We start from the raw sequence: 25,298 nt of genomic DNA on the forward strand, positions 1-25,298 counted from the left end.
AGTCTTTTTATATTTAAACTTTTTGAGTCACCAGCTCCTACTGAGCATGTGCAAGAATAAGTGTGTATGCATTTGTGAATGGCTGTTGGCTGTCACATGGTACGTGTATGCATTTGTGTTTGGCTGATGGCTGTCACATGGTACGGGGGGTGGAAATAGACATAACTTTTAAAATTGTGAGAAAAAAATCTACTACTCATTTGAAGTTCATACTAAGTGCTATTGCATTGTCTTGTTATCTTGCATTTGTTGATTATGCAAATCTACTGTGTTGACTGGTCCACATAGATAAAGTCAACTAGATAGTAGCAATGCACTACGGGAAGTTAGCTGAACACATTTGGTGAGCCAATGATGAGGCAGATTTTGTAAGCTGCCAATCACCTGCTTTATCCTAGTAGAGCGTTGCTGCTCCTGAGCCTACCTAGGTCTACCTAGATATGCTTTTCAACAAAGGATTCCAAGAGAACAATATACATTTGATAACATAAGTAAGCTGAAAAGTCTCTTAAAATTGCATGCTCTATATATGAACCATGATAATTTAATTTAGCCCATCATGTCCCTTTAAAAGCATATTATGATTGATTATCTGTATCTGCTTAAAGGGGCAGTATACACCAATTTTCATTTAACTGCATGTAATAGACACTACTAAAAAGAATAATATGCACAGATACTGATAAAAAAATCCAGTATAAAACCTTTTTTAAAAACTTACTTAGAAGCTCCCAATTTAGCACTATTGATTAGATTAGCCTGGAACACCCACTGAAAAGGGCTGATTGCAGAACCTCCCCCTCCCCTGCATATGAAAAGACCCATTATATATACAGAAGCAGTCTGAAGCCTGTATACATCAGTATACATCTAAAATTTAGGGACTTGGCTAGGAGTCTGAAAATCAGCACAAAAATAAGTAAAACTATAGATTTTTACAAAAACACCCCCAGGTGGGCTATATAAATAGATCCTCTACAAAACATTTATGCAAAGAAAAATCGAGTGTACAATGTCCCTTTAATTTGTTTATTCAGCCATTAACCACATGTCCCTGATCCATGTAAGATTAGCTATTCTATTTGTTATAACTTTTCCCCTTTGGCTAGTTTTACCATAGTGATTTTCTAGCTCCAATTACATTTCATACATTAGCCCCACAAATGTTAATTTTCCTTCAATGCACTGAAAACACATTGCAATGTACTTATCTTTGTCTACTTTATACATTATGGAACTCCCACAAGATGCACTTGTTATATGCAGGCAGGGTAGCATTCCCAATGAGACCCACCAGTACAACAGAACTTGACTGATGTGACCATATTTTACAGTGTAATATGTTACACCTTTAAAATAGAGAAAATAACAATGTTACCAGAATACAGATATTAACGTTAGAGATACATCAATCCCTATTATACCCCTAAAACAATATATATTGTTATATAAAGGTAATTTTACACTTAAATGACTTTATTTTAAGTTTTAATCATTGTCAAAGTGTATGCTTATTATTTTGGAAAGTAGTATAATTAATTTAATAAATTATTTCAGATGTACACATCACCTGCAGCCTTATATGTTTTATGTGACCATTAAAAATGTTTCAGAGGCTTGTATAAACTACAATATATTATTAAAGAAACATGAAGGATTAATAATAAAATGCTCTGATATGGTAGAGCATTTTATTGTTACACTATTGCTTGCAAACAGCTGTGTTTAAACCCCACAAAGGGGTTAAATGCATAGTTAAAATGAGCTTTTGATCAGCAACGTACTTATGATTCTGAAGTAAACACAGCTGCCCCTTATTGGCTGAGCAGCTGTGTTCAGTTCCAGACCAACTGTGCGTTGACGGTCCAGAGCTGAGTTCAACTTGGTGTTTTAACGTTTTTTTTAAGCAGTAGCACAATCATAAATAAATATGTCTAGCACATTACAGTATTTTATTATGTCCATTTAATTAATTTTATTATGAACCATAATTTGGAAGGTCTGGGGGTTTGCATTAATAATCAAGTGGTGACTTTGTTTGCACCATAGGCAATTGGAGTAATACGTGAAGATTTTGTTTTTCCAGGATTTGTTGGGTTGTGAGGTCTCTGACCCTAATGCTAAAGGTGAGCAGGCAGTTCAGGAAGATGATGATTTTGGAGACCTCCTGTGGGATGTTCATGATGAACAGGAACAGATGGAAGCTTTCCAGCGAGCGTCTCATTCTGTATGTGAGCTGGGGTTTGAGAAAGTGAGTAAATGACTCTTAATATTTTTGTAAAATGATTACTGTGACAATTCTCTTACTACTCTGTCAGCCCAACGGTTACCATAAAAGGATAAAAAAACATTCTCATTGTTTACAGTTTTTATAAAATATTTTGATGCTTTGATCTATATGGCATTCATAGGTGCCAAAGCCCCTAACTTTCCCCCTAAATCTGATGCCTGGTCCGTAGTGGAGCAGCCTTGCAAGATGTTTTGTATGCACAGATATCTCCCTCTGTTCCCTGCCACTGGCCCCCAGCAGGTGATAAGACGCTGTAACGCCCCACAAGCCATGAAAAGCTGGACAGGCGGCGGGACCCTCTTACCTGCGAGCCCCATAGCATTGGAGGGCCTGCAGGGCAAGGATTTCCGCCACTTCTGTATACAGCAGTGTGTTTAGGATTGTGATTTTCCAAATTCTGATTATGCTTTGACAGTTTCTGTGTAACTTTAGAAAATTAGGGTCATAGTTTGTATATTTATGTGTATCTTTTACAAATTACATTGTACTTTATATATTTTTTTCTTATTTTCAGAGTAGACTGGAGTTTAAAGTAAACATATATACCTCTCAGTGAGAGTAATGATGAATGTTAGAGTCTGGAAATGCAGGGAAAGTATTTCTGCAAATCGATCCAGACTATCTAACGGCTCCTGGGTAATCCATGTTAACGGGTTACACTGCTTGCCTTTTTACACTCAGGTCCCTGTCAGAACACCGCAGCAAGGCTGTCACACTTGAGAGGTTGTACCTGTTCCACAGCATAGATCCTGGAGGGAAAGTCCGCTTTATTTATGATTTAGCATGGACTCCTTTATTAAGGGTCACAGTGTGGCTCCTCATAACCTCTATAGGATCCGGGGTTAATATCTCACTAGTTAGGAGATTGTTTTGGAACAGTTTGGGGAATTTATGTACTGCTTTGTTCCCTAAGGAGCACTTGTGAAGGTTTGGGCTCAATTAGACTTGGTACTTTCAGCAATGGAACTTTCTCAGACAGGTTTCACTTTAGTTTTTGTGAAGTTGCGCAGCTTCTAATAACTTTGAGCGCTTTCCTGATAGCAGGGGAGGTCCCTACTTGCACTCCACGTGATCAGGTGTGGCTAACTTCATTTCCCTTACAATCCTGCTGCAGGAACTCTGGCAGTCCTATGGAGAGCATTTTTCATAGTTTGTTTGGGTCTAGGAGGTGGTGAGTGCTCCAGCCACTGGGGTTATAAGGGTGCCTTTTCATTATTATGCTTACTGTGGAATTGCATCTCCAGCAATGGAGGACTCCGAGATTAACACTTTAGAGGGTTCTGTACCTTCTATTTTAATTAATAATATACCTGTTTATATTGTGAGGAGGCCATGGTTTGTCCACCTACTCAATTTTGTTCCACTTGCCTGGGTACCATTCTAAAGTCTAAGAAGGGAGCTAAATCTGTTAAACCCTCTAGCATAATTAGTCCCTCTGAGCCGTCAACCTCTTAGGACTCTGTAGTCCGGAAGAAGCCTACCCTATCCCTTCAAACCGCTTCACATGCAGTTCCCTGCGGCGTGCCTATTACTCCGACTAGAGGGGGCTTTTTTCCTGCTGACTTTACCACGCAGTTACAATCTGCTGTGTCCGAGGCCCTGAGTGCCTTACCTATCTCTGGGAAATTTCCTATCAGATTTAGCCAATTTGTCTCAACTGTCCGAGGATGAGTTAACCTGGGAAACGCAAGAGAAAGGTTAAGCATAGTTATACTGAGCTGGATACATCTAATTTCCTATCAGATTTAGCCAATATGTCTCAACTGTCAGAGGATGAGTTAACCTCTGTAGCGTCAGAGGGTGAACTTTCGGAGTCAGAGACTTCAATTTCTAAACCGCCTCCTTCTGAGGAGCCCTCCTTCAGATTTAAGATTGAGCATCTGCATTTTTAACTAAAGGAGGTTTTGTCTGCTTTAGAGGTTCCTGAAGCAAAAATGCCTGAGGAACCTAAAATTCCTAAGTTATACAGTGTCTATGAAGACAAGAAGGCACCACAGACTTTCCCTGTACCAGTTCGCATGGCAAACATCAGTAGCAAATGTGAAGGGATTGAAACTCTCTTTTCCCCTTCTTCAACTTTTAAGAAGTTGTTTCCGGTTCCTGACTCCCAGCTGAAACTGTGGGGTTCCATCCCTAAGGTGGATGGCACCATTTCAACACTAGCTAAGCGTACCACTATCCCTCTGGAGGTTAGCTCTTCCTTTAGGGAACCTATGGACAAGAAGTTGGAAAGTTACCTGAGAAGAATCTTCCAACACACAGGGTTTTTATTCCAGCCGGCTGCAGCAGTAGCTGCTGTGGCTGGGGCAGCCACCTACTGGTGTGACTCTCTGTCAGAACTTATCGAGGTGGAATCTTCCCTCTAGGATATTTAGCAGAGGATTAAGGCTTTAAGAATAGCTAACTCCTTTATCTGTGATGCGAATATGCAGATTGTTCGTCTGAACGCAAAGGCTTCAGGCTTTGCGGTCCTGGCTTACAGGGCTCTCTGGTTGAAATATTGGTCCGCGAATATGATTTCTAAATCCAGACTCTTTTCCTTACCATTAAAGGGGAAAGTTTTGTTTGGTCCAGGTCTGGACTCTATCATTTCTACTGTTACCGGAGGGAAAGATGCTTTCTTTCCGCAGGAACTGTATTCTGTCAGCGATCCACTTCCTCAGCAGACAATCTTTTTACCCGGGGGAATGGTCCCTCCATCCTGAGGTGTTTGCAGAGATTTGCAGCAGATGGGGATGCCGGAGATCGATCTCATGGCCTCTCGTCTCAATGCCAAACTACCCACGTACGCATCGAGATCGAGGGATCCTCAAACAGAGTTAATAGACGCTCTAGCGGTTCCTTGGAGGTTCAGACTCATGTATCTCTTTCCTCCATTGCCTCTTCTCCCTCGTGTAGTGGCCCACATCAAGCAGGAGCAGGCACCAGTGATTCTAATTGCTCCATCCTGGCCTCGAAGGACCTGGTTCGCAGATCTGGTGAGAATGTCCTCATCTCCTCCGTGGAGGTTACCTTATTGGAAGGACCTTCTTATACAGGATCCTTTCCTACATCAAAATCTAGATTCTCTGAGGCTGACTGCGTGGAGATTGAACGCTTAGTCTTAGCCAAGAGAGGATTCTCTGATAGTGTCATAGACACTTTGATTCAAGCTCGTAAGTCGATTACTCTGCACATCTACCATAAGGTGTGGCGGACTTACCTGCACTGGTGTGAAGAGCTTGTTTTTTCTTGGCATAAGGTAAAGGTTGCCAGAATATTATGTTTTCTCCAAGATGGATTGGAGAAGGGTCTATCTGCCAGCTCTCTGAAGGGACAGATATCGGCCCTATCGGTTTTACTGCACAAGAGATTAGCTGAGCTTCCATATGTGCAGTCCTTTGTTAAGGCTCTAACTAGGATTAGACCTGTGTTTAGACTTGTGTCTCCGCCTTGGAGCCTCAATCTTGTCCTTCGTGTCTTGCAGCAGGCTCCGTTTGAGCCCATGCATGTTGTTGACATTAAACTGTTATCTTGGAAAGTTTTGTTTCTATTAGCCATTGCCTCTGCTTGCAGAGTCTCTGAAATTTCGGCTTTACAGTGTGACCTCCCTTACCTTGTTTTCCATGCCTATAAGGCGGTTTTACGTACTAGGTTAGGTGGTGTCAGATCGCAACATTAATTAAGAGATTGTTGTTCCTTCCTTGTGTCCCAATCCTTCTTCAGCAAAGGAAAGTTTGCTTCACAATCTGGATGTGGTTCGTGCTTTAAAGTTTTACCTTCAGGCTACTAAGGAGTTCAGACAATCTTCATCTTTGTTTGTTGTTTATGCGGGTAGAAGTAAGGGCCAGAAGGCCACTGTGTTTTCATTTGTCTTTCTGGTTGAGGAGCGGCATCCGCTTAGCTTATGAGAAAGCGGGACAGCAGCCTCTTGATAGGATAATGGCTCATTCCACTAGAGCAGTTGCTTCTTCCTGGGCTTTTAAGAACAAAGCTTCTATGGATCAGATTTGTAAGGCGGCTACCTAGTCCTCCTTACATACTTTTTCTAAATTTTATAAATTTGATGTGTTTGCTTCGACTGAAACAGCTTTTGGGAGAAAGGTGTTGCAGGCTGTGGTGCCCTCAAATTAGGGTCTGCCTTTTCTTTTAGTTCCCTCCCTTTATTCATTCAGTGTGCTCTGGAGCTTGGGTATTGTTTACCAACAGTAAGGAAGGAAGTTATAGACTCTCCCTGCCTTTAAAAAGAAAACAAAATGTATGCTTACCAGATAAATTATTTTCTTTCCTGGCAGGGAGAGTCCACAACCCCGCCTGTGAGAATTTTTGGGCAGCTCCATTTTTGTTTTTTCTTCTGGCACCTTTATACCCTGATGTTTCTCCTACTTTTCCTCATTCCCTTGGCCGTATGACTGGGGGGATGGGGGAAGTGGGAGGGATATTTAAGCCTTTGGCTGGGGTGTCTTTGCCTCCTCCTGGTGGCCAGGTGTTGTATTTCCCAACAGTAAGGAATGAAGTTGTGGACTCTCCCTGCCAGGAAAGAAAATAATTTATCTAGTAAACCTAAATTTTGTTTTGAGCAAACTTCATCTGCATAAAGCTCTCAACAAAATTCAGCGAGACCAGCTTGTGTAAAATATTTACTGCAATTTATGAGAATTTTGGGAGAGCTTCAAACATACCCTGGGACCTCTTCTGTTCAGCCCAGGGGACTCCCCTGTCCCTCCCACTTTCTGAAATTGTCATTTTAAGTTAAAAAAAAAGAGCAAATACAAAGTGCAATGTAATTTGTAAAACATACATAATAATATACAAAATATAATCCTAATTTGTTAAAATTACACAGAAACTTTCAAAGCATAATCAGAATTTGTGAAATTACTGCTGTAATATAAAATACAAAGCAAAATGTTTAAGTGTAACCCTCATATCATGCAGTACTATGCTGAATCGGCTTGTCTCTTCTTCACATACAGAAATGCAAGCAATGCCCCTTAGAGAAGTATAGCAAAAATTGCCTGTCTAGAATCTTGTAAGAGATCTGGCAGTGCTGGAGGATGATTTTATATCATCTCATCTGAGTGGAGAGGTTTATGGGGGGCATCTTTGATCTCTCTTTTCTTGTAGCATTCAGTGAGTTCAGCCCCTGTGAAGTCTGCAATATAATTTCTCTCCAAGCAGGAGAATCTTTTTTATCATCAGGCCTGAAGTGAGGAAAGATTTATAGGACAACTAAAATATTCTACATATCTATGTCAATTGTGTGCCTAGAGATTTTGTAAAATGACAATGATAACACATTTACAAAGCCACTTCTCTCTGGATTGGGAATAGTTATCAAAAAAGGTCTTTGAGATAATGACATTGCGACTAAAGTCAAAAGGCACTACATTTACTTACCACGTTTTGAATAGATATGTTGGCAGGATGTATTTCTCAGTTAGTGACAGCTGCAGAGAAGGTCAATCTTGACTGTTGATATCCCTACCTGAAGTATAATCTCTAGGATAGCCAGGGGTCAAGTCGAGCGGGAACGCATGGGAACGGAGTTCCTGCACTATTTATGCAGGAGGAACTAAGCAGGGATAGGCACAGACAAAGGCTGTGGTGGACATTTTCCAAAGTACAGACCTTAGTGAAGGACACCAAAGTACATTTGAAATTAAAAACATTATTTTATAGTGCTGGGTGTTATTATACTGATGCAGATACCACTGATTGTATAACCAGCACTCCTCTGGCTATACCCATGAGCCAGTGTTACTACTGTGTCTTTGTATAGTGCTTGGTGTTATTATACTGATGCAGATACCACTGATCCTATAACCAGCCCTCATCTGGCTATACCCATGTGCCAGTGTCACTATTGTGCCATTATATAGTGCTGGGTGTTATTATACTGATGCAGATACCACTGACCCTATAACCAGCACTTATCTGGCTATACCCATGTGCCAGTGTTACTACTGTGTCATTATATAGTGCTGGGTGTTATTATACTGATGCAGATACCACTGATCCTATAACCAGCCCTCCTCTGGCTATACCCATGTGCCAGTGTCACTATTGTGCCATTATATAGTGCTGGGTGTTATTATACTGATGCAGATACCACTGATTCTATAGCCAGCTCTCCTCTGGCTATACCCATGTGCCAGTGTTACTACTGTGTCATTATATAGTGCTGGGTGTTATACTGATGCAGATACCACTGATTCTATAACCAGCCCTCCTCTGGCTATACCCATGTGCCAGTGTCACTACTGTGTCATTATATAGTGCTGGGTGTTATACTGATGCAGATACCACTGACCTTATAACCAGCCCTCTTCTGGCTATACCCATGTGCCAGTGTCATTACTGTGTCTTTGTATAGTGCTGGGTGTTATTATACGGATGCAGATATCACTGATCCTATAACCAGCCCTCATCTGGATATACCAATGTGCCAGTGTCACTACTGTGTCATTAAATAGCGCAGGGTGTTATTATACTGATGCAGATACCACTGACCCTATAACTAACCATTGTCTGGCTATACCCATGTGTCAGTGTCACTACTGTGTCTTTGTAAAGTGCTGGGTGTTATTATACTGATGCAGATATCACTGACCCTATAACCAGCCCTCCTCTGGCTATACCAATGTGCCAGTGTCACTACTGTGTCATTATATAGCGCTGGTGATATTATACTGATGCAGATATCACTGACCCTATAACCAGCCCTCCTCTGGCTATACCAATGTGCCAGTGTCACTACTGTGTCATTAAATAGCGCAGGGTGTTATTATACTGATGCAGATACCACTAACCCTATAACCAGCTCTTGTCTGGCTATACCCATGAGCCAGTGTCACTACTGTGTCTTTGTATAGTGCTTGGTGTTATTATACTGATGCAGATATCACTGACCCTATAACCAGCCCTCCTCTGGCTATACACATGTGCCAGTATCACTACTGTGTCTTTGTATAGAGCTGGGTGTTATTATACTGATGCAGATACCACTGATTCTATAACCAGCCCTCCTCTGGCTATACCCATGTGCCAGTGTCACTACTGTGTCTTTGTATAGAGCTGGGTGTTGTTATACTGATGCAGCTACCACTGATACTATAACCAGCCCTCCTCTGGCTATACCCATGTGCCAGTGTCACTACTGTGTCTTTGTATAGAGCTGGGTGTTATTATACTGATGCAGATACCACTGATTCTATAACCAGCACTCCCCTGGCTATACCCATGTGCCAGTGTCACTACTATGTCATTATATAGCGCTGGGTGTTATACTGATGCAGATACCACTGACCCTATAACCAGCCCTTGTCTGGCTATAAGCATGTGCTAGTGTCACTACTGTGTCTTTGTATAGAGCTGGGTGTTATTATGCAGATGTACATCCAGTATTTAACTCAGGCTTTATTTATTCCATAACTTATCACCCAATATCGCTAGCAGTCTCTTGACAAGCCACTAACTTTATTCACACTACATATTTTTTTTTATTCTTATTTTTAATCAGAAAGAAAAGATATACTAAGGTTGTGGCGGACACTGCAAGGTCTAGTCATGGACACCAGTGTCTGTGTACGGATACCTTGCCTATCCCTGGAACTAAGTTCCCTCTGGACAGAGAACAGAAACGCTTCAGTAAACACTGCTGCTGCTGGTGGGAGGAGATGGAGCACAGTCTGATTAGAGAGATAGTGAGATCCTCTAGTAATAGGCAGTAACACTTCCTACAATACACTAAATGCAAGCCTGTCAGTGTTCCTGCTGTGAGATCACCCCGCACTGTGTGGTGCTTACATTTCTGTGTGGCTTGCTCTGGGGTTATTTAGCCCCCCCCTGCAGAAATAGGATTATTGCACCTTAAGTGGGTGAGACTGGGACAGAGGAGGATTCTTAGGCCCAAAGGCAGCCATTCAACCTTTCATTGGATGTAATTTGCTTTAATTAACCAAAGTGTATAGATTATATACATATAAATACAGTGTGTGTGTGTGTATAAAACAATATTAATTGTGAGGGGGGGAGTCTTGGTGGGTTCCCACACTTTTTTTGTTGGACTTGACCCCTGAGGATAGCCTTATTCATATCCAAGCCATTCTTGAATTCATTTCCTGTATTAATCCTTACCACCTCTACCTGATGTACAGTATATTCCAAACAACCACTCATAGGCCTAGATTTGGAGTTTGGCGTTAGCCGTGAAAAACGCTGGTTTTAGGCTAACTCCGGTATTTGGAGTCACTCAAAATAGGGTCTAACGCTCACTTTTCAGCCGCGACTTTTCCATACCGCAGATCCCCTTACGTCAATTGCGTATCCTATCTTTTCAATGGGATCCTTCTAACTCCGGTATTTAGAGTCGTGTCTGAAGTGAGCGTTAGACATCTAACGACAAAACTCCAGCCGCAGGAAAAAAGTCAGTAGTTAAGAGCTTTCTGGGCTAACGCCGGTTTATAAAGCTCTTAACTACTGTGCTCTAAAGTACACTAACACCCATAAACTACCTATGTACCCCTAAACTGAGGTCCCCCCACATCGCCGCCACTCGATTACATTTTTTTAACCCCTAATCTGCCGACCGCCACCTACGTTATCCTTATGTACCCCTAATCTGCTGCCCCTAACACCGCCGACCCCTATATTATATTTAGTAACCCCTAATCTGCCCCCCACAACGTCGCAGCCAACTACCTACAATAATTAACCCCTAATCTGCCGACCGCAAAGCGCCGCCACCTACGTTATCCTTATGTACCCCTAATCTGCTGCCCCTAACACCGCTGACCCCTATATTATATTTATTAACCCCTAATCTGCCCCCCACAACGTCGCCTCCACCTGCCTACACTTATTAACCCCTAATCTGCCGACCGGACCTGAGCGCTACTATAATAAAGTTATTAACCCCTAATCCGCCTCACTAACCCTATAATAAATAGTATTAACCCCTAATCTGCCCTCCCTAACATCGCTGACACCTAACTTCAAACATTAACCCCTAATCTGCCGACTGGAGCTCACCGCTATTCTAATAAATGTATTAACCCCTAAAGCTAAGTCTAACCCTAACACTAACACCCCCCTAAGTTAAATATAATTTAAATCTAACGAAATTAATTAACTCTTATTAAATAAATTATTCCTATTTAAAGCTAAATACTTACCTGTAAAATAAATCCTAATATAGCTACAATATAAATTATAATTATATTATAGCTATTTTAGGATTTATATTTATTTTACAGGTAACTTTGTATTTATTTTAACCAGGTACAATAGCTATTAAATAGTTAAGAACTATTTAATAGCTAAAATAGTTAAAATAATTACAAAATTACCTGTAAAATAAATCCTAACCTAAGTTACAATTAAACCTAACACTACACTATCAATAAATTAATTAAATAAACTACCTACAATTACCTACAATTAACCTAACACTACACTATCAATAAATTAATTAAATACAATTCCTACAAATAAATACAATTAAATAAACTAGCTAAAGTACAAAAAATAAAAAAGAACTAAGTTACAAAAAATAAAAAAATATTTACAAACATAAGAAAAATATTACAACAATTTTAAACTAATTACACCTACTCTAAGCCCCCTAATAAAATAACAAAGACCCCCAAAATAAAAAATGCCCTACCCTATTCTAATTATTAGTTCAAAGCTCTTTTACCTTACGAGCCCTGAACAGGGCCCTTTGCGGGGCATGCCCCAAGAAGTTCAGATCTTTTGCCTGTAAAAAAAAACATACAATACCCCCCCCCCAACATTACAACCCACCACCCACATACCCCTAATCTAACCCAAACCCCCCTTAAATAAACCTAACACTAAGCCCCTGAAGATCATCCTACCTTGTCTTCACCTCACCAGGTATCACCGATCCGTCCTGGCTCCAAAATCTTCATCCAACCCAAGCGGGGGCTGGCGATCCATCATCCGGTGGCTGAAGAGGTCCAGAAGAGGCTCCAAAGTCTTCATCCTATCCGGGAAGAAGAGGCGATCCGGACCGGCAACCATCTTGATCCAAGCGGCATCTTCTATCTTCATCCGATGACGACCGGCTCCATCCTGAAGACCTCCACCGCGGACCCATCTTCTTCCGGCGACGTCCAACTGAAGAATGACGGTTCCTTTAAGGGACGTCATCCAAGATGGCGTCCCTCGAATTCCGATTGGCTGATAGGATTCTATCAGCCAATCGGAATTAAGGTAGGAATATTCTGATTGGCTGATGGAATCAGCCAATCAGAATCAAGTTCAATCCGATTGGCTGATCCAATCAGCCAATCAGATTGAGCTCGCATTCTATTGGCTGATCGGAACAGCCAATAGAATGCGAGCTCAATCTGATTGGCTGATTGGATCAGCCAATCGGATTGAACTTGATTCTGATTGGCTTATTCCATCAGCCAATCAGAATATTCCTACCTTAATTCCGATTGGCTGATAGAATCCTATCAGCCAATCGGAATTCGAGGGACGCCATCTTGGATGACGTCCCTTAAAGGAACCGTCATTCGGCTAGTAGGCGTCGGGAGAAGAGGATGTTCCGCGTCGGATGGAAGATGATGGCTCCCGAAGAAAGAAGATTGAAGATGCCGTTGATAGAAGACTTCATCCGGATCATGGACCTCTTCAGCTCCCGCTTGGATGAAGACTTCATCCGGATCATGGACCTCTTCAGCTCCCGCTTGGATGAAGACTTCAGCCGGATCATGGACCTCTTCAGCCCCCCGCTTGGGCTTGGATCAGGACATCGGAGGAGCTCTTCAGGACGGATCGGTGAACCTGGTATGGTGAAGATAAGGTAGGAAGATCTTCAGGGGCTTAGTGTTAGGTTTATTTAAGGGGGGTTTGGGTTAGATTAGGGGTATGTGGGTGGTGGGTTGTAATGTTGGGGGGGGGGTATTATATGTTTTTTTTTACAGGCAAAAGAGCTGAATTTTTTGGGGCATGCCCCGCAAAGGGCCCTGTTCAGGGCTGGTAAGGTAAAAGAGCTTTGAACTTTAGTAATTTAGAATAGGGTAGGGCATTTTTTTATTTTGGGGGTCTTTGTTATTTTATTAGGGGGCTTAGAGTAGGTGTAATTAGTTTAAAATTGTTGTAATATTTTTCTTATGTTTGTAAATATTTTTTTATTTTTTGTAACTTAGTTCTTTTTTATTTTTTGTACTTTAGCTAGTTTATTTAATTGTATTTATTTGTAGGAATTGTATTTAATTAATTTATTGATAGTGTAGTGTTAGGTTAATTGTAGGTAATTGTAGGTAGTTTATTTAATTAATTTATTGATAGTGTAGTGTTAGGTTTAATTGTAACTTAGGTTAGGATTTATTTTACAGGTAATTTTGTAATTATTTTAACTATTTTAGCTATTAAATAGTTCTTAACTATTTAATAGCTATTGTACCTGGTTAAAATAAATACAAAGTTACCTGTAAAATAAATATAAATCCTAAAATAGCTATAATATAATTATAATTTATATTGTAGCTATATTAGGATTTATTTTACAGGTAAGTATTTAGCTTTAAATAGGAATAATTTATTTAATAAGAGTTAATTAATTTCGTTAGATTTAAATTATATTTAACTTAGGGGGGTGTTAGTGTTAGGGTTAGACTTAGCTTTAGGGGTTAATACATTTATTAGAATAGCGGTGAGCTCCAGTCGGCAGATTAGGGGTTAATGTTTGAAGTTAGGTGTCGGCGATGTTAGGGAGGGCAGATTAGGGGTTAATACTATTTATTATAGGGTTAGTGAGGCGGATTAGGGGTTAATAACTTTATTATAGTAGCGCTCAGGTCCGGTCGGCAGATTAGGGGTTAATAAGTGTAGGCAGGTGGAGGCGACTTTGTGGGGGGCAGATTAGGGGTTAATAAATATAATATTGGGGTCGGCGGTGTTAGGGGCAGCAGATTAGGGGTACATAAGGATAATGTAAGTAGCGGCGGTTTATGGAGCGGCAGATTAGGGGTTAAAAATAAAATGCAGGTGTCAGCGATAGCGGGGGCGGCAGATTAGGGGTTAATAAGTGTAAGGTTAGGGGTGTTTAGACTCGGGGTACATGTTAGGGTGTTAGGTGCAGACTTAGGAGGTGTTTCCGCATAGCAAACAATGGGGCTGCGTTAAGAGCTGAACGCGGCTTTTTTGCAGGTGTTAGGTTTTTTTTCAGCTCAAACAGCCCCATTGTTTTCTATGGGGGGAATCGTGCACAAGCACGTTTTTGAGGCTGGCCGTTTGCGTAAGCAACTCTGGTATCGAGAGTTGAAGCTGCGTTAAAAATGCTCTACGCTCCTTTTTTGGAGCCTAACGCAGCCTTTATGTGGACTCTCAATACCAGAGTTATTTTTATGGTGCGGCCAGAAAAAAGCCGGCGTTAGATTTTCGGGTTGTTACCGACAAAACTCCAAATCTAGCCGATAGTGTATTTGACTTGTTTTTTTATACATTTACATAGTTTTATTGCAGTTTGTTGGTTTTGGCACATTGGAATGTCTGTTCTTTGGATTTAAAAGTTTAGTTTGTGTTAGGTTAAATAACATTATTTTTTACTTTTGGATTTCTTTTTAGTATTATGATCGCTTAAATGATTTAGTGGCTGCGCCTGCCCCTATCCCACCCCTCCTTATTTCTGGGGGCCCAGGCTCTGGAAAATCACTTCTATTATCAAAATGGTAAGTTTTGTGAGTTACTTTTGCGTTTACATTTTAATCTATTATATCTGGTGTAATAAGTATATTTTATGACATGGCTTCTATGTTACCCAACTCTATTACAAGAAAATGTCAAAGTTACGTACATATAGATAAGCAGGAAAAAGGTATTTTGCCATTTTTAGTTGATTTTTATATTTGCTAAATTAAAAACAACCTCAATTCTAGTCTGTTACAGTTTGCTGTTTAAAATGTTTGAAATTAACTCTGGTATACTTGTCTTACCTTTGTGTAGCTCAAAAAAGAAAACTCAAAATGTAAATTAAGTTGCAGTTGACAAAATGGCTTGCTAGTTATAAAACATCCATCTTTATGAAATATATTAAAAGTAATGCAAAAACTACTTATACATTAATGATCACTACCATAATCCTAAGGGGTAAATTTTGGAAGCAGCAGTCTTAAGACCGCTGCTCCTTGGACAGCAATCATCCCAATCAGATTTCGCCAGAAATGATTGTGCAATGTTAAATGCTGACAGCGTATGCTGTCGGCATTTAGTGATGTCGAGCAGACATCTGCTACAGCGGATCATGTCTGTCCAACATTTGTTAAATCTACCCCTATGTGTTTTGTGGAGAAAGCACTTTGTCAATGATAAAAGCACATTGACAAAGTGCTTTCTCCACAAAACACATAGGGGTAGATTAGAAAAGATGAACTCTTAGTAGTATACACCAGTGTACATTTAGTAATATAAGGTCACGGAAACAACAAAAGAAATTGCATTTTTGAAGATAACAAACATAAAACATTATATAAACAATCAAACAAGAAGTCACAAGAAAAATGCTCAGTTTGGTATTCGAATCCTTTAGACGTACATCTGCATAAATTAAAAAATATTTTATGTAATAGAAAGAGTTAACTAACCCTTTAACTGTCATCAGTTTGTGACGTAGAGGGTTAACCAACACATTCAACTTTAGCCAGGTAATCACAGCCAAACCACTACAGGTGAGCCTGTAACTTAGTTTAGTGGATACAAGGGTTAACAAAACTCTCTAGTCTATAGTACTGTATATACAGAAATGCCCAGGACTCGCCTTTTATTGCCACCCACACTAAACTATCTCTTTTGCCACCACGTATGGTTATTATTAGGGAAATCCTAACGAAACCCAAGACTAAGAGATTACCAACCTCAAAACCCAATTTGGCAAAACTCAACTAAAAACAGAATACTGTTATATTCGTCTCTTTAGTATTGTCGTTAAGATATTAGAAAAAAGCAAAACTGAATAAAAGCATTATCTATTATGAACAAAAATAGTTACAGCGCATGAATATGAAAAAAACAAAACAAAATTACACAAAGCGAACATATTTAAAAATACAAAGGAGACATTAACAGAAGCTAGTACTGTACCAGCATAATCTATACCTAAGGGAGATTGGAGGAAAATGGTCATATGTCTGTAGCCTCTCATGTGAAAAAGTCTTAGAGGGAACATTGGTTCTCATCTGTGTTTATAAAACATTGTAAACAGGAAACATGTAAATACAGGACACACAAAGAAATACTTGATATCCTGAAATAATGAGATTTTCATGATCTTTTATATTTAAATTTAGCTTAGTTCTGTAAGAAACCAGCAGCAAGTATGTAAAAAGTAATTGGCTAATTCAAAAGGAAAATGTGGTAATTTAATTGATTCAGTATAGACAATGATTTTCTTATGTGTTTGAATGCAGTTATTTTTGGTTTAACTAATGATATAATTTCTTGACCTTTATAATGATATACATGCCATGCATTTTATTGCAGGCCTCTGGAGGTATAAGGTGCAGTACTTCAGTACTAAATAAGCAAAACTTTATAGACCGATATATCAGCTTACCAGGGAAATAATTGTCCCCATTATTTTCATGTACAGGATTCAGCTTCAGCAGAAGCACTCCCCAAACACTCTGATACTATACCATTTTGTTGGGAGACCCATGTCAACAAGCGCAGAGCCTGCGCTGATAATAAAACGCCTAACGCTGAAGGTAACAAAGCAAAGAAATTTAAATAGGCTGATTAATCAACGTGAAAGTTATATGCCAACAAGTGACTCAACATTATGTGGTAGATGCCTCTTAAAGGGACACTAAAGTCAAAATTAAACTTTCATGATTCAGATAGAGCATGCAGTTTTAATAGACTTTCCAATTTACTTAACAGTTGTATAAATAAATATTTAAATTTATAAATAGATGTTTTTAACTTCAGAGATCCATTTTCTTCTCTGTATTGTAACATTTCATATAAGTAATGCATGTTTCTGATATTAAAACAGCTAATGCAATATTCCTGGTCAGTATCATCCTTGTCTATGGATCCAGGAAAGTTCTTGGAAGAATTTCCTCACTGGCTTGAAAAACTTTCAATTCGTTACCAAGGGAACATCATCATCATTATTGATTCTATTGATCAGATAGAGGTAGGAGCACAGTTCTTATCATGTTATCACGCTGTACTGTATGATTTGACTCTACTTGTATTTAAAAAGGCAGACCAATATGCTAACCTGTAACTGCTCTCATATAAGGAGTAATATTGGGTTTTCTAACTTATTCTAATCTAGATACAATATAGTTGTACAAAGATAAAGTACCAGAATTTCTTTTACAAGATACAATGGCCCCTATTTAAGAAAGTCTGGCGGACCTGATCCGACAGTGCGGATCAGGTCCGCCAGACCTCGCTGAATATGGCAAGCAATACGCTTGCTGTAGGAGGTGTCAATCAACCCGATCATACTCAATCAGGTTGATTTCTGGCGATGTCTGTCCTCCTGCTCAGAGCAGGCGGACAGGTTATAGAGCAGCGGTCTTTGTGACCGCTGCTTCATAACTGCTGTTTCTGGCGAGCCTGCAGGGCATCAAGCGGAGCTTAATAGATAGGCCCCGATGAGTCCACGGATTTCATCCTTATGGGATATCGCCTCCAGGTCAACAGGAGGAGGCAAAGAGCACTACAGCAGAGCTGTATATATAGCTCCTCCCTTCCCTCCCACCCCAGTCATTCTCTTTGCCTGTGTGAGAAATAGGAAGAGGTAAAGTGAGGTGTTAGTTTAGTTTCTTCAATCAAGAGTTTTTTATTTTTAAATGGTGCCAGTGCGTACTATTTTATTAAAGGGTGTAGCCAGGACCTGGTCAGCCTCTTGTTAGCAGAGCTACAGGTGGCTTTAAAGCATTGGGAACTGGTGGGATTAATTTCTCACTGCGCCTCCCAGACTGTATGCTGCCCTTCTCAATATGGTCTTAGCAATTCTAACTAAGGCCCTGTATGTCTCCACAGAATGACAAGAAGATACAGACGACTTCTTCATAGCTGTGGGACGATTCATGCTGCCGATCAGCACCAAGGTATGTGCAGCTCTTTTTCTGGGACAGCCATTAACTCAGGAATCGCTGCAACCTTTATTTCTATGAACCACTAATTTTACCCATGGCCTCCCTACAGGTGTTAAGGAGGATGTGGTGGTAGTGGATTAATTGGGACGCTCAGGACACATTTATGGGAAAATATGTGGGAGCGCATATGGACTTGGACTGACGCTTGGGCTAGTCATGTGTGACCCTAGAGCGGAGCATGCCTCCGGTGTTTATGGGGAGTGTATTACTGTCACTTTGCAATGGTTTTTAGTGCGCATAGACAGGGCTCTTTCTGTGGCCAGAGATTCAAGCGTGGGTGTGAGAGTCGAGACCGCATGGCTTTTTCACTGTGATCACAGCGACATACGGCTCACGGAGGGAGACCCAATCACTATGAAGCGGGGAGTTAGTGACGCCCACGAAGGGCGGAGTTTTTTCCCGCGCTCTGGATGCCGCACAGCTACGTTCCGTAGTACGCAGCGTGAAGAGAGAGAGTGATCAGAGCTTCTCTGTCTGCCGGGACCGCATGGTTTGATGTTATAGAGCAAGCAGTGTTAGGCAGTGTATATTTGAAAGCGGAAGTCAACTTTGAGGGGGCAGGTAGGCGCCTCAACAGAGCTGTTGAGGCGGCAGACGCATAGTTTAACGATCCGTTTTTTAAAAGTAATGTTGCTTGCTCTTACTTTTTATTTTCCTCTGATGTCCTCGGCTTAATTTGATTTGTGTGCATCCTTTGTCACTTTGATGGTTAATCTCGAAAGGTACAGCTGCACACTTTATTCAGAGGTCTTTTATTAACAGACCAAGTCTGTTTTTATTTATGCTGACATGGATATGAATGTTACATGTTCGCTATGTTTGAATGCAAATGTGGAACCTCCTGTTACCTTTTGCCCCTCGTGTATTGAGAGGGCTTTACAGTTCAGGGAGCAAATGTTTTTTGATACAGATTTAAATAAGGCGGATGCTTCTCAAGGTTCTAACGATGAGAATCAGAGTATGCCACATCTTTCTCCCCATGCGTCACAGTCCCTAACGCCTACCCAGGCACAGTCCAGTACCTCTGCAGTTTCGCCTGCATTTACTCTAAAGGACATAGCAGCTGTTATGTCCTCTACACTTTCTGAAGCATTGTCTGCCTTCCCCGTACTACAAGGCAAACGCAGAAGGAAGGACGATCTCGTGGCCAATACGACTTCAGATGCTTTAATAGCGAGGTCAGAGATGCCTTTACAGGGATCAGAATTGGAGCCCTTATCGGAAGGTGAGCTTTCTGAATCGGATAGCGCCCTGCTACCAACGGATTCAGAAGTAATGTCTTTCCGGTTTAAACTGGAACACCTCCGCCTGCGATTCAATCGTGGTTCCTCCAGAAAAATTGAGTAAGTTGGACAGATATCTAGAGGTCCCTTCTTATTCAGATGTTTTTCCAGTTCCCAAGAGAACTTCGGAAATTATTGCTAAGGAATGGAAGAGACCAGGTATACCATTCTCTCCTTCTCCCATGTTCAGGAAGATGTATCCCATAGCGGATTCTATCAGGAGTTCTTGGCAGACGGTTCCTAAGGTGGAAGGTGCTATTTCCACTTTGGCTAAATGTACTACTATTTCTATTGAGGATAGTTGCGCCTGTAAGGACCCTATGGATAAGAAATTAGAGGGTCTTCTTAAGAAACTTTATGTTCATCAAGGGTTACTTTTACAACCGGCAGCCTGCATCGTCATGGTTACCACGGCGGCTGCTTATTGGTTTGATGCTCTGGAGGAATCTCTTAAAACTGAGACTCCTTTGGAAGAGATACAGGACAGAATTAAAGCCCTTAAGCTGGCTAATTCTTTTGTGACAGATGCTTCTCTGCAAATTACTAAGTTGGCGGCTAAGAGATCAGGATTTTCGATCTTAGCACGTAGGGTCTTGTGGCTGAAGTCCTGGTCTGCCGACTTGTCACCCAAAACTAAGCTTTTGGCTATTCCTTACAAGGCGAAGACCTTGTTTGGTCCTGACTTGAAAGAAATTATTTCTGACATCACGGGAGGTAAGGGTCACCTCCTCCCTCAGGATAAGAAATCAAAACAGAGTGGTCAACAGAGTAATTTTCGTTCCTTTTTGAAATTTCAAGGGAACCCCCTCTTCCCCTTCCACTAAGCAGGAGGGGGGCTATTCTCAACCCAAGTCCACATGGAGGCCCAACCAGGCTTGGAACAAGTGCAAACAACCCAAAAAACCTGTTGCTGCCACCAAATCAGCATGAAGGGACGGCCCCCGATCCGGGACCGGATCTAGTGGGGGGCAGACTATCATTTTTTGTCCAGGCTTGGATAAGAGACGTTCAAGATTTTTGGGCAATAGATATAGTATCTCAGGGATACAAACTGGAGTTCAGAGATTCTTCCCCAGAGGAAGATTCCTTCTTTCTCGATTGTCTGTAGACCAGATAAAGAGAGTGGCGTTCTTACGCTGTGTAAGAGACCTATCCTCCATGGGAGTAATTTGTCCCATTCCAATTCAGGAACGGGGACAGGAATTTTATTCAAATCTTTGTGTAGTTCCCAAAAAAGAGGGAACTTTCAGACCTATCTTAGATCTCAAGAGTCTAAACATGTTTCTCAGAGTTCCATCTTTCAAGATGGAAACTATTCGTACCATTCTTCCATTGATCCAGGAGGGTCAATTTATAACTACCGTGGATCTAAAGGATGCATATCTTCATGTTCCTATCCACAGAGATCATCACAAGTTCCTGAGGTTTGCCTTTCTGGACAAACATTTTCAGTTTGTGGCTCTTCTTTTTGGTCTGGCCACGGCACCCAGAATTTTCACAAAGGTTCTGGGGTCGCTGCTAGCGGTTCTGAGACCGCGGGGCATTGTAGTGGCACCTTATCTGGACGATATTCTGATCCAGGCCTCGTCTTATCAGCTAACAAAGTCTCATACTGACATTGTTCTGTCCTTCCTGAGGACTCATGGGTGGAAGGTGAATCTGGAGAAGAGTTCTCTAGTTCCATAGAGAAGGGTTCCTTTCCTGTGAACTCTAATCGACTCTCTATCCATGAAAATATTTTTGACGGAGGTCAGAAAATTGAAAATTATGAACACATGCCGAGCCCTTCAGACCAATCCCCGGTGGCTCAGTGCATGGAGGTAATTGGATTGATGGTAGCGGCAATGGACATCATTCCATTTGCTCGGTTTCATCTCAGGCCTTTGTAATTGAACATGCTCAGACAGTGGAATGGAGATTATACAAATTTGTCTCCTAAAATACATCTGGATCAGGAGACAAGGGACTCTCTTCTATGGTGGTTGTCACTGGATCATCTATCCCAGGGGACATGCTTTCGCAGACTCTCATGGGTGATAGTGACAACGGATGCCAGCCTGTTAGGATGGGGAGCAGTCTGGAATTCCCTGAGGGCTCAGGGGGTCTGGACTCAGGCGGAGTCTCTCCTTCCCATCAATATCCTAGAGTTGAGAGCAATATTCAATGCGCTTCAGGCTTGGCCTCAGTTGGCTTCGGCCCAATTCATCAGATTCCAGTTGGACAACATAACAACGGTGGCCTACATCAATCATCAGGGGGGAACAAGAAGTTCCTTAGCGATGACAGAAGTAGCCAGGATAATACAGTGGGCGGAGTCTCACTCTTGCCATCTGTCCGCGATTCACATCCCAGGGGTGGAAAACTGGGAAGCAGATTTTCTGAGCAGACAGGCATTTCATCCGGGAGAGTGGGAACTCCATCCGGAGGTATTTGCCGACCTGATTCTCAGAAGGGGCAGGCCAGAGTTGGATCTCATGGCATCTCGCCAGAATGCAAAGCTTCCGAGATATGGGTCCAGGTCCAGGGATCCCCAGGCCGAGCTGATAGATGCCTTGGCAATGCCTTGGTCCTTCAGCCTAGCTTATGTGTTTCCTCCATTTGCTCTCCTTCCCCGGGTGATTGCTTGAGTCAAACAGGAGAGGGCATCAGTGATGCTCATCGCCCCTGCGTGGCCTCGCAGGACTTGGTATGCCGATCTGGTGGACATGTCATCCCAGCCCCAGTGGAAGCTTCCATTGAGGAAAGACCTTCTCATTCAGGGACCCTTCCGTTATCTGAATGTAGTTTCTCTGCAACTAACTGCTTGGAGATTGAACGCTTAATTTGATCTAAGCAAGGGTTTTCTGATTCGGTCATTGATACCTTGATTCAGGCACATAAGCCTGTTACTAGAAAGATTTACCATAAGATATGGCGTAAATATCTTTATTGGTGCGAATCCAAGGGATACTCATGGAGTAGGGTTAGGATTCCCAGGATTTTGTCTTTTCTCCAAGATGGATTGGAGAAAGGGTTGTCAGCAAGTTCCTTAAAGGGACAGATTTCTGCTTTGTCTATTTTGTTACACAAGCGTCTGGCAGACGTTCCAGATGTTTAATCTTTTTGTCAGGCTCTGACTAGAATCAGGCCTGTGTTTAGACCAATTGCTCCTCCTTGGAGTTTGAATCTAGTTCTTCAAGGGGTTCCGTTTGAACCTATGCATTCCATAGATATTAAGTTATTATCTTGGAAAGTTTTATTTTTGGTTGCTATTTCTTCTGCTCGAAGAGTATCTGAGCTTTCAGCATTACAATGTGATTCTCCTTATCTTATTTTCCATTCTGATAAGGTGGTGTTACGTACCAAACCTGGTTTCCTTCCTAAGGTTGTGTCTAATAAGAATATTAATCAGGAAATTGTTGTTCCTTCCTTGTGTCCTAATCCTTCTTCTAAGAAGGAGCGACTGTTGCATAATTTTGACGTGGTCCGTGCCTTGAAGTTTTACTTACAGGCTACTAAGGATTTTCGTCAATCTTCTTCCCTGTTTGTTGTGTTTTCTGGGAAGCGTAGGGGTCAGAAAGCTACGGCTACCTCTCTTTCATTTTGGCTGAAGAGTATCATTCGTTTTGCATATGAGACTGCTGGACAGCAAAACAACAAAAAATATTGGTGCACATCCAACCACTTAAGTCCACTCTTTCATGGCATATTTGAATATGCTTCTGTCTGCCAAATATACTTACATAGCTTCTAATAAGATTGGGATAAACATCTCGCAATAATATGAGCTTATATTTGTGCTGCAAAAACAAATATACTTCTATCTGCTAAATATACTTACATAGTTCAAATAAAATTGGGAATAACATCTCGCAATAATATTGACTTATATTTATGCTGCAAAATTTTTTTGTTTTTTTTTTTGCTTTAAAAAAATGCCTTTAAATGAAATGGGATCTTAGTCACACAATATGATCATATTCTGCTAAGCCAGTCACCACTTACAAGGTGTCCCTTAAAGACTGTCAGCAAATTCCTTAAAGGGACAGATTTCTGCTTTGTCTATTTTGTTACACAAGCGTCTGGCAGACGTTCCAGATGTTTAATCTTTTTGTCAGGCTCTGACTAGAATCAGGCCTGTGTTTAGACCAATTGCTCCTCCTTGGAGTTTGAATCTAGTTCTTAAAGTTCTTCAAGGGGTTCTGTTTGAACCTATGCATTCCATAGATATTAAGTTATTATCTTGGAAAGTTTTATTTTTGGTTGCTATTTCTTCTGCTCGAAGAGTATCTGAGCTTTCAGCATTACAATGTGATTCTCCTTATCTTATTTTCCATTCTGATAAGGTGGTGTTACGTACCAAACCTGGTTTCCTTCCTAAGGTTGTGTCTAATAAGAATATTAATCAGGAAATTGTTGTTCCTTCCTTGTGTCCTAATCCTTCTTCTAAGAAGGAGCGACTGTTGCATAATTTGGACGTGGTCCGTGCCTTGAAGTTTTACTTACAGGCTACTAAGGATTTTCGTCAATCTTCTTCCCTGTTTGTTGTGTTTTCTGGGAAGCGTAGGGGTCAGAAAGCTACGGCTACCTCTCTTTCATTTTGGCTGAAGAGTATCATTCGTTTTGCATATGAGACTGCTGGACAGCAGCCTCCTGATCGAATTACGGCTCATTCCACTAGGGGTGTGGCTTCCTCTTGGGCATTCAAAAATTATTCTTGTGTTGAACAGATTTGCAAAGCTGCAACTTGGTCTTCTCATTACACTTTTTCAAAAATTTTCAAATCTGATACTTTTGCCTCGTCCAAGGCTGTTTTTGGGAGAAAAGTTCTTCAAGCAGTGGTTCCTTCCGTTTAGGTTCCCTGTCTTGTCCCACCCTTTCATCCGTGTCCTATAGCTTTGGTATTGTATCCCATAAGTAAGGATGAAATCCGTGGACTCATCGTATCTTGTAAAAGAAAAGGAAAATTTATGCTTACCTGATAAATTTGTTTCTTTTACGATACGATGAGTCCACGGCCCACCCTGTTTTTCTAAGACGGGTCTTTATTTTTGTTAAACTTCAGTCACCTCTGCACCTTGGCTTTTCTTTTCTCTTCCTAACTTTGGTCGAATGACTGGAATGGGAGGGAAGGGAGGAGCTATATATACAGCTATGCTGTGGTGCTCTTTGCCTCCTCCTGTTGACCAGGAGGTGATATCCCATAAGTAAGGATGAAATCCGTGGACTCATCGTATCGTAAAAAAAAAAAACAAATTTATCAGGTAAGCATAAATTTTCCTTTTTCCGCTTTTAAAATGCACCTAAATAAACCACACACAGTTAAAGGGTCATTATAGTCAAAAATATGACATTCTCTTATAGCATGTCATTTTATCACTCTATCAAGCCTGCAGATTTATGTGATACTCATCCACAAAGAGGATAAACAAATAGGTAAAGTACCTCTCGTAAACCGCAGAGAACTTCTTGTCCCCAGTGGAAACAACCACAGATCCAATTACCAGCGCTAGTTACACAACCTAGCTGTGCAGTTAGCACTGCTGATTGGCTCAGCAGCAGTTTCCGCTCAGCACCAGCACTTGTCTTTGGCATTCGAGTGGTACTTTACCAATGTGT

General features: G+C 41.1%; 1 protein-coding gene across 1 annotated transcript in view; it reads left to right on the top strand.

The window, feature by feature from the left end:
• The window catches only part of NPHP3 (nephrocystin 3), a 184,240-nt gene that overhangs the window by 56,230 nt on the left and 102,712 nt on the right, over positions 1-25,298 (top strand). Inside the window, exons 10-13 of the mRNA XM_053690853.1 lie at positions 2,087-2,251; positions 14,873-14,976; positions 16,893-17,007; positions 17,298-17,441. Of these exons, the coding sequence (XP_053546828.1) occupies positions 2,087-2,251; positions 14,873-14,976; positions 16,893-17,007; positions 17,298-17,441 (528 nt within the window). The remainder of the gene's footprint in view (positions 1-2,086; positions 2,252-14,872; positions 14,977-16,892; positions 17,008-17,297; positions 17,442-25,298) is intronic.

This window comes from Bombina bombina, chromosome 8, assembly GCF_027579735.1.
Source record: "Bombina bombina isolate aBomBom1 chromosome 8, aBomBom1.pri, whole genome shotgun sequence".
In the NCBI taxonomy this organism is placed as follows: domain Eukaryota; kingdom Metazoa; phylum Chordata; class Amphibia; order Anura; family Bombinatoridae; genus Bombina; species Bombina bombina.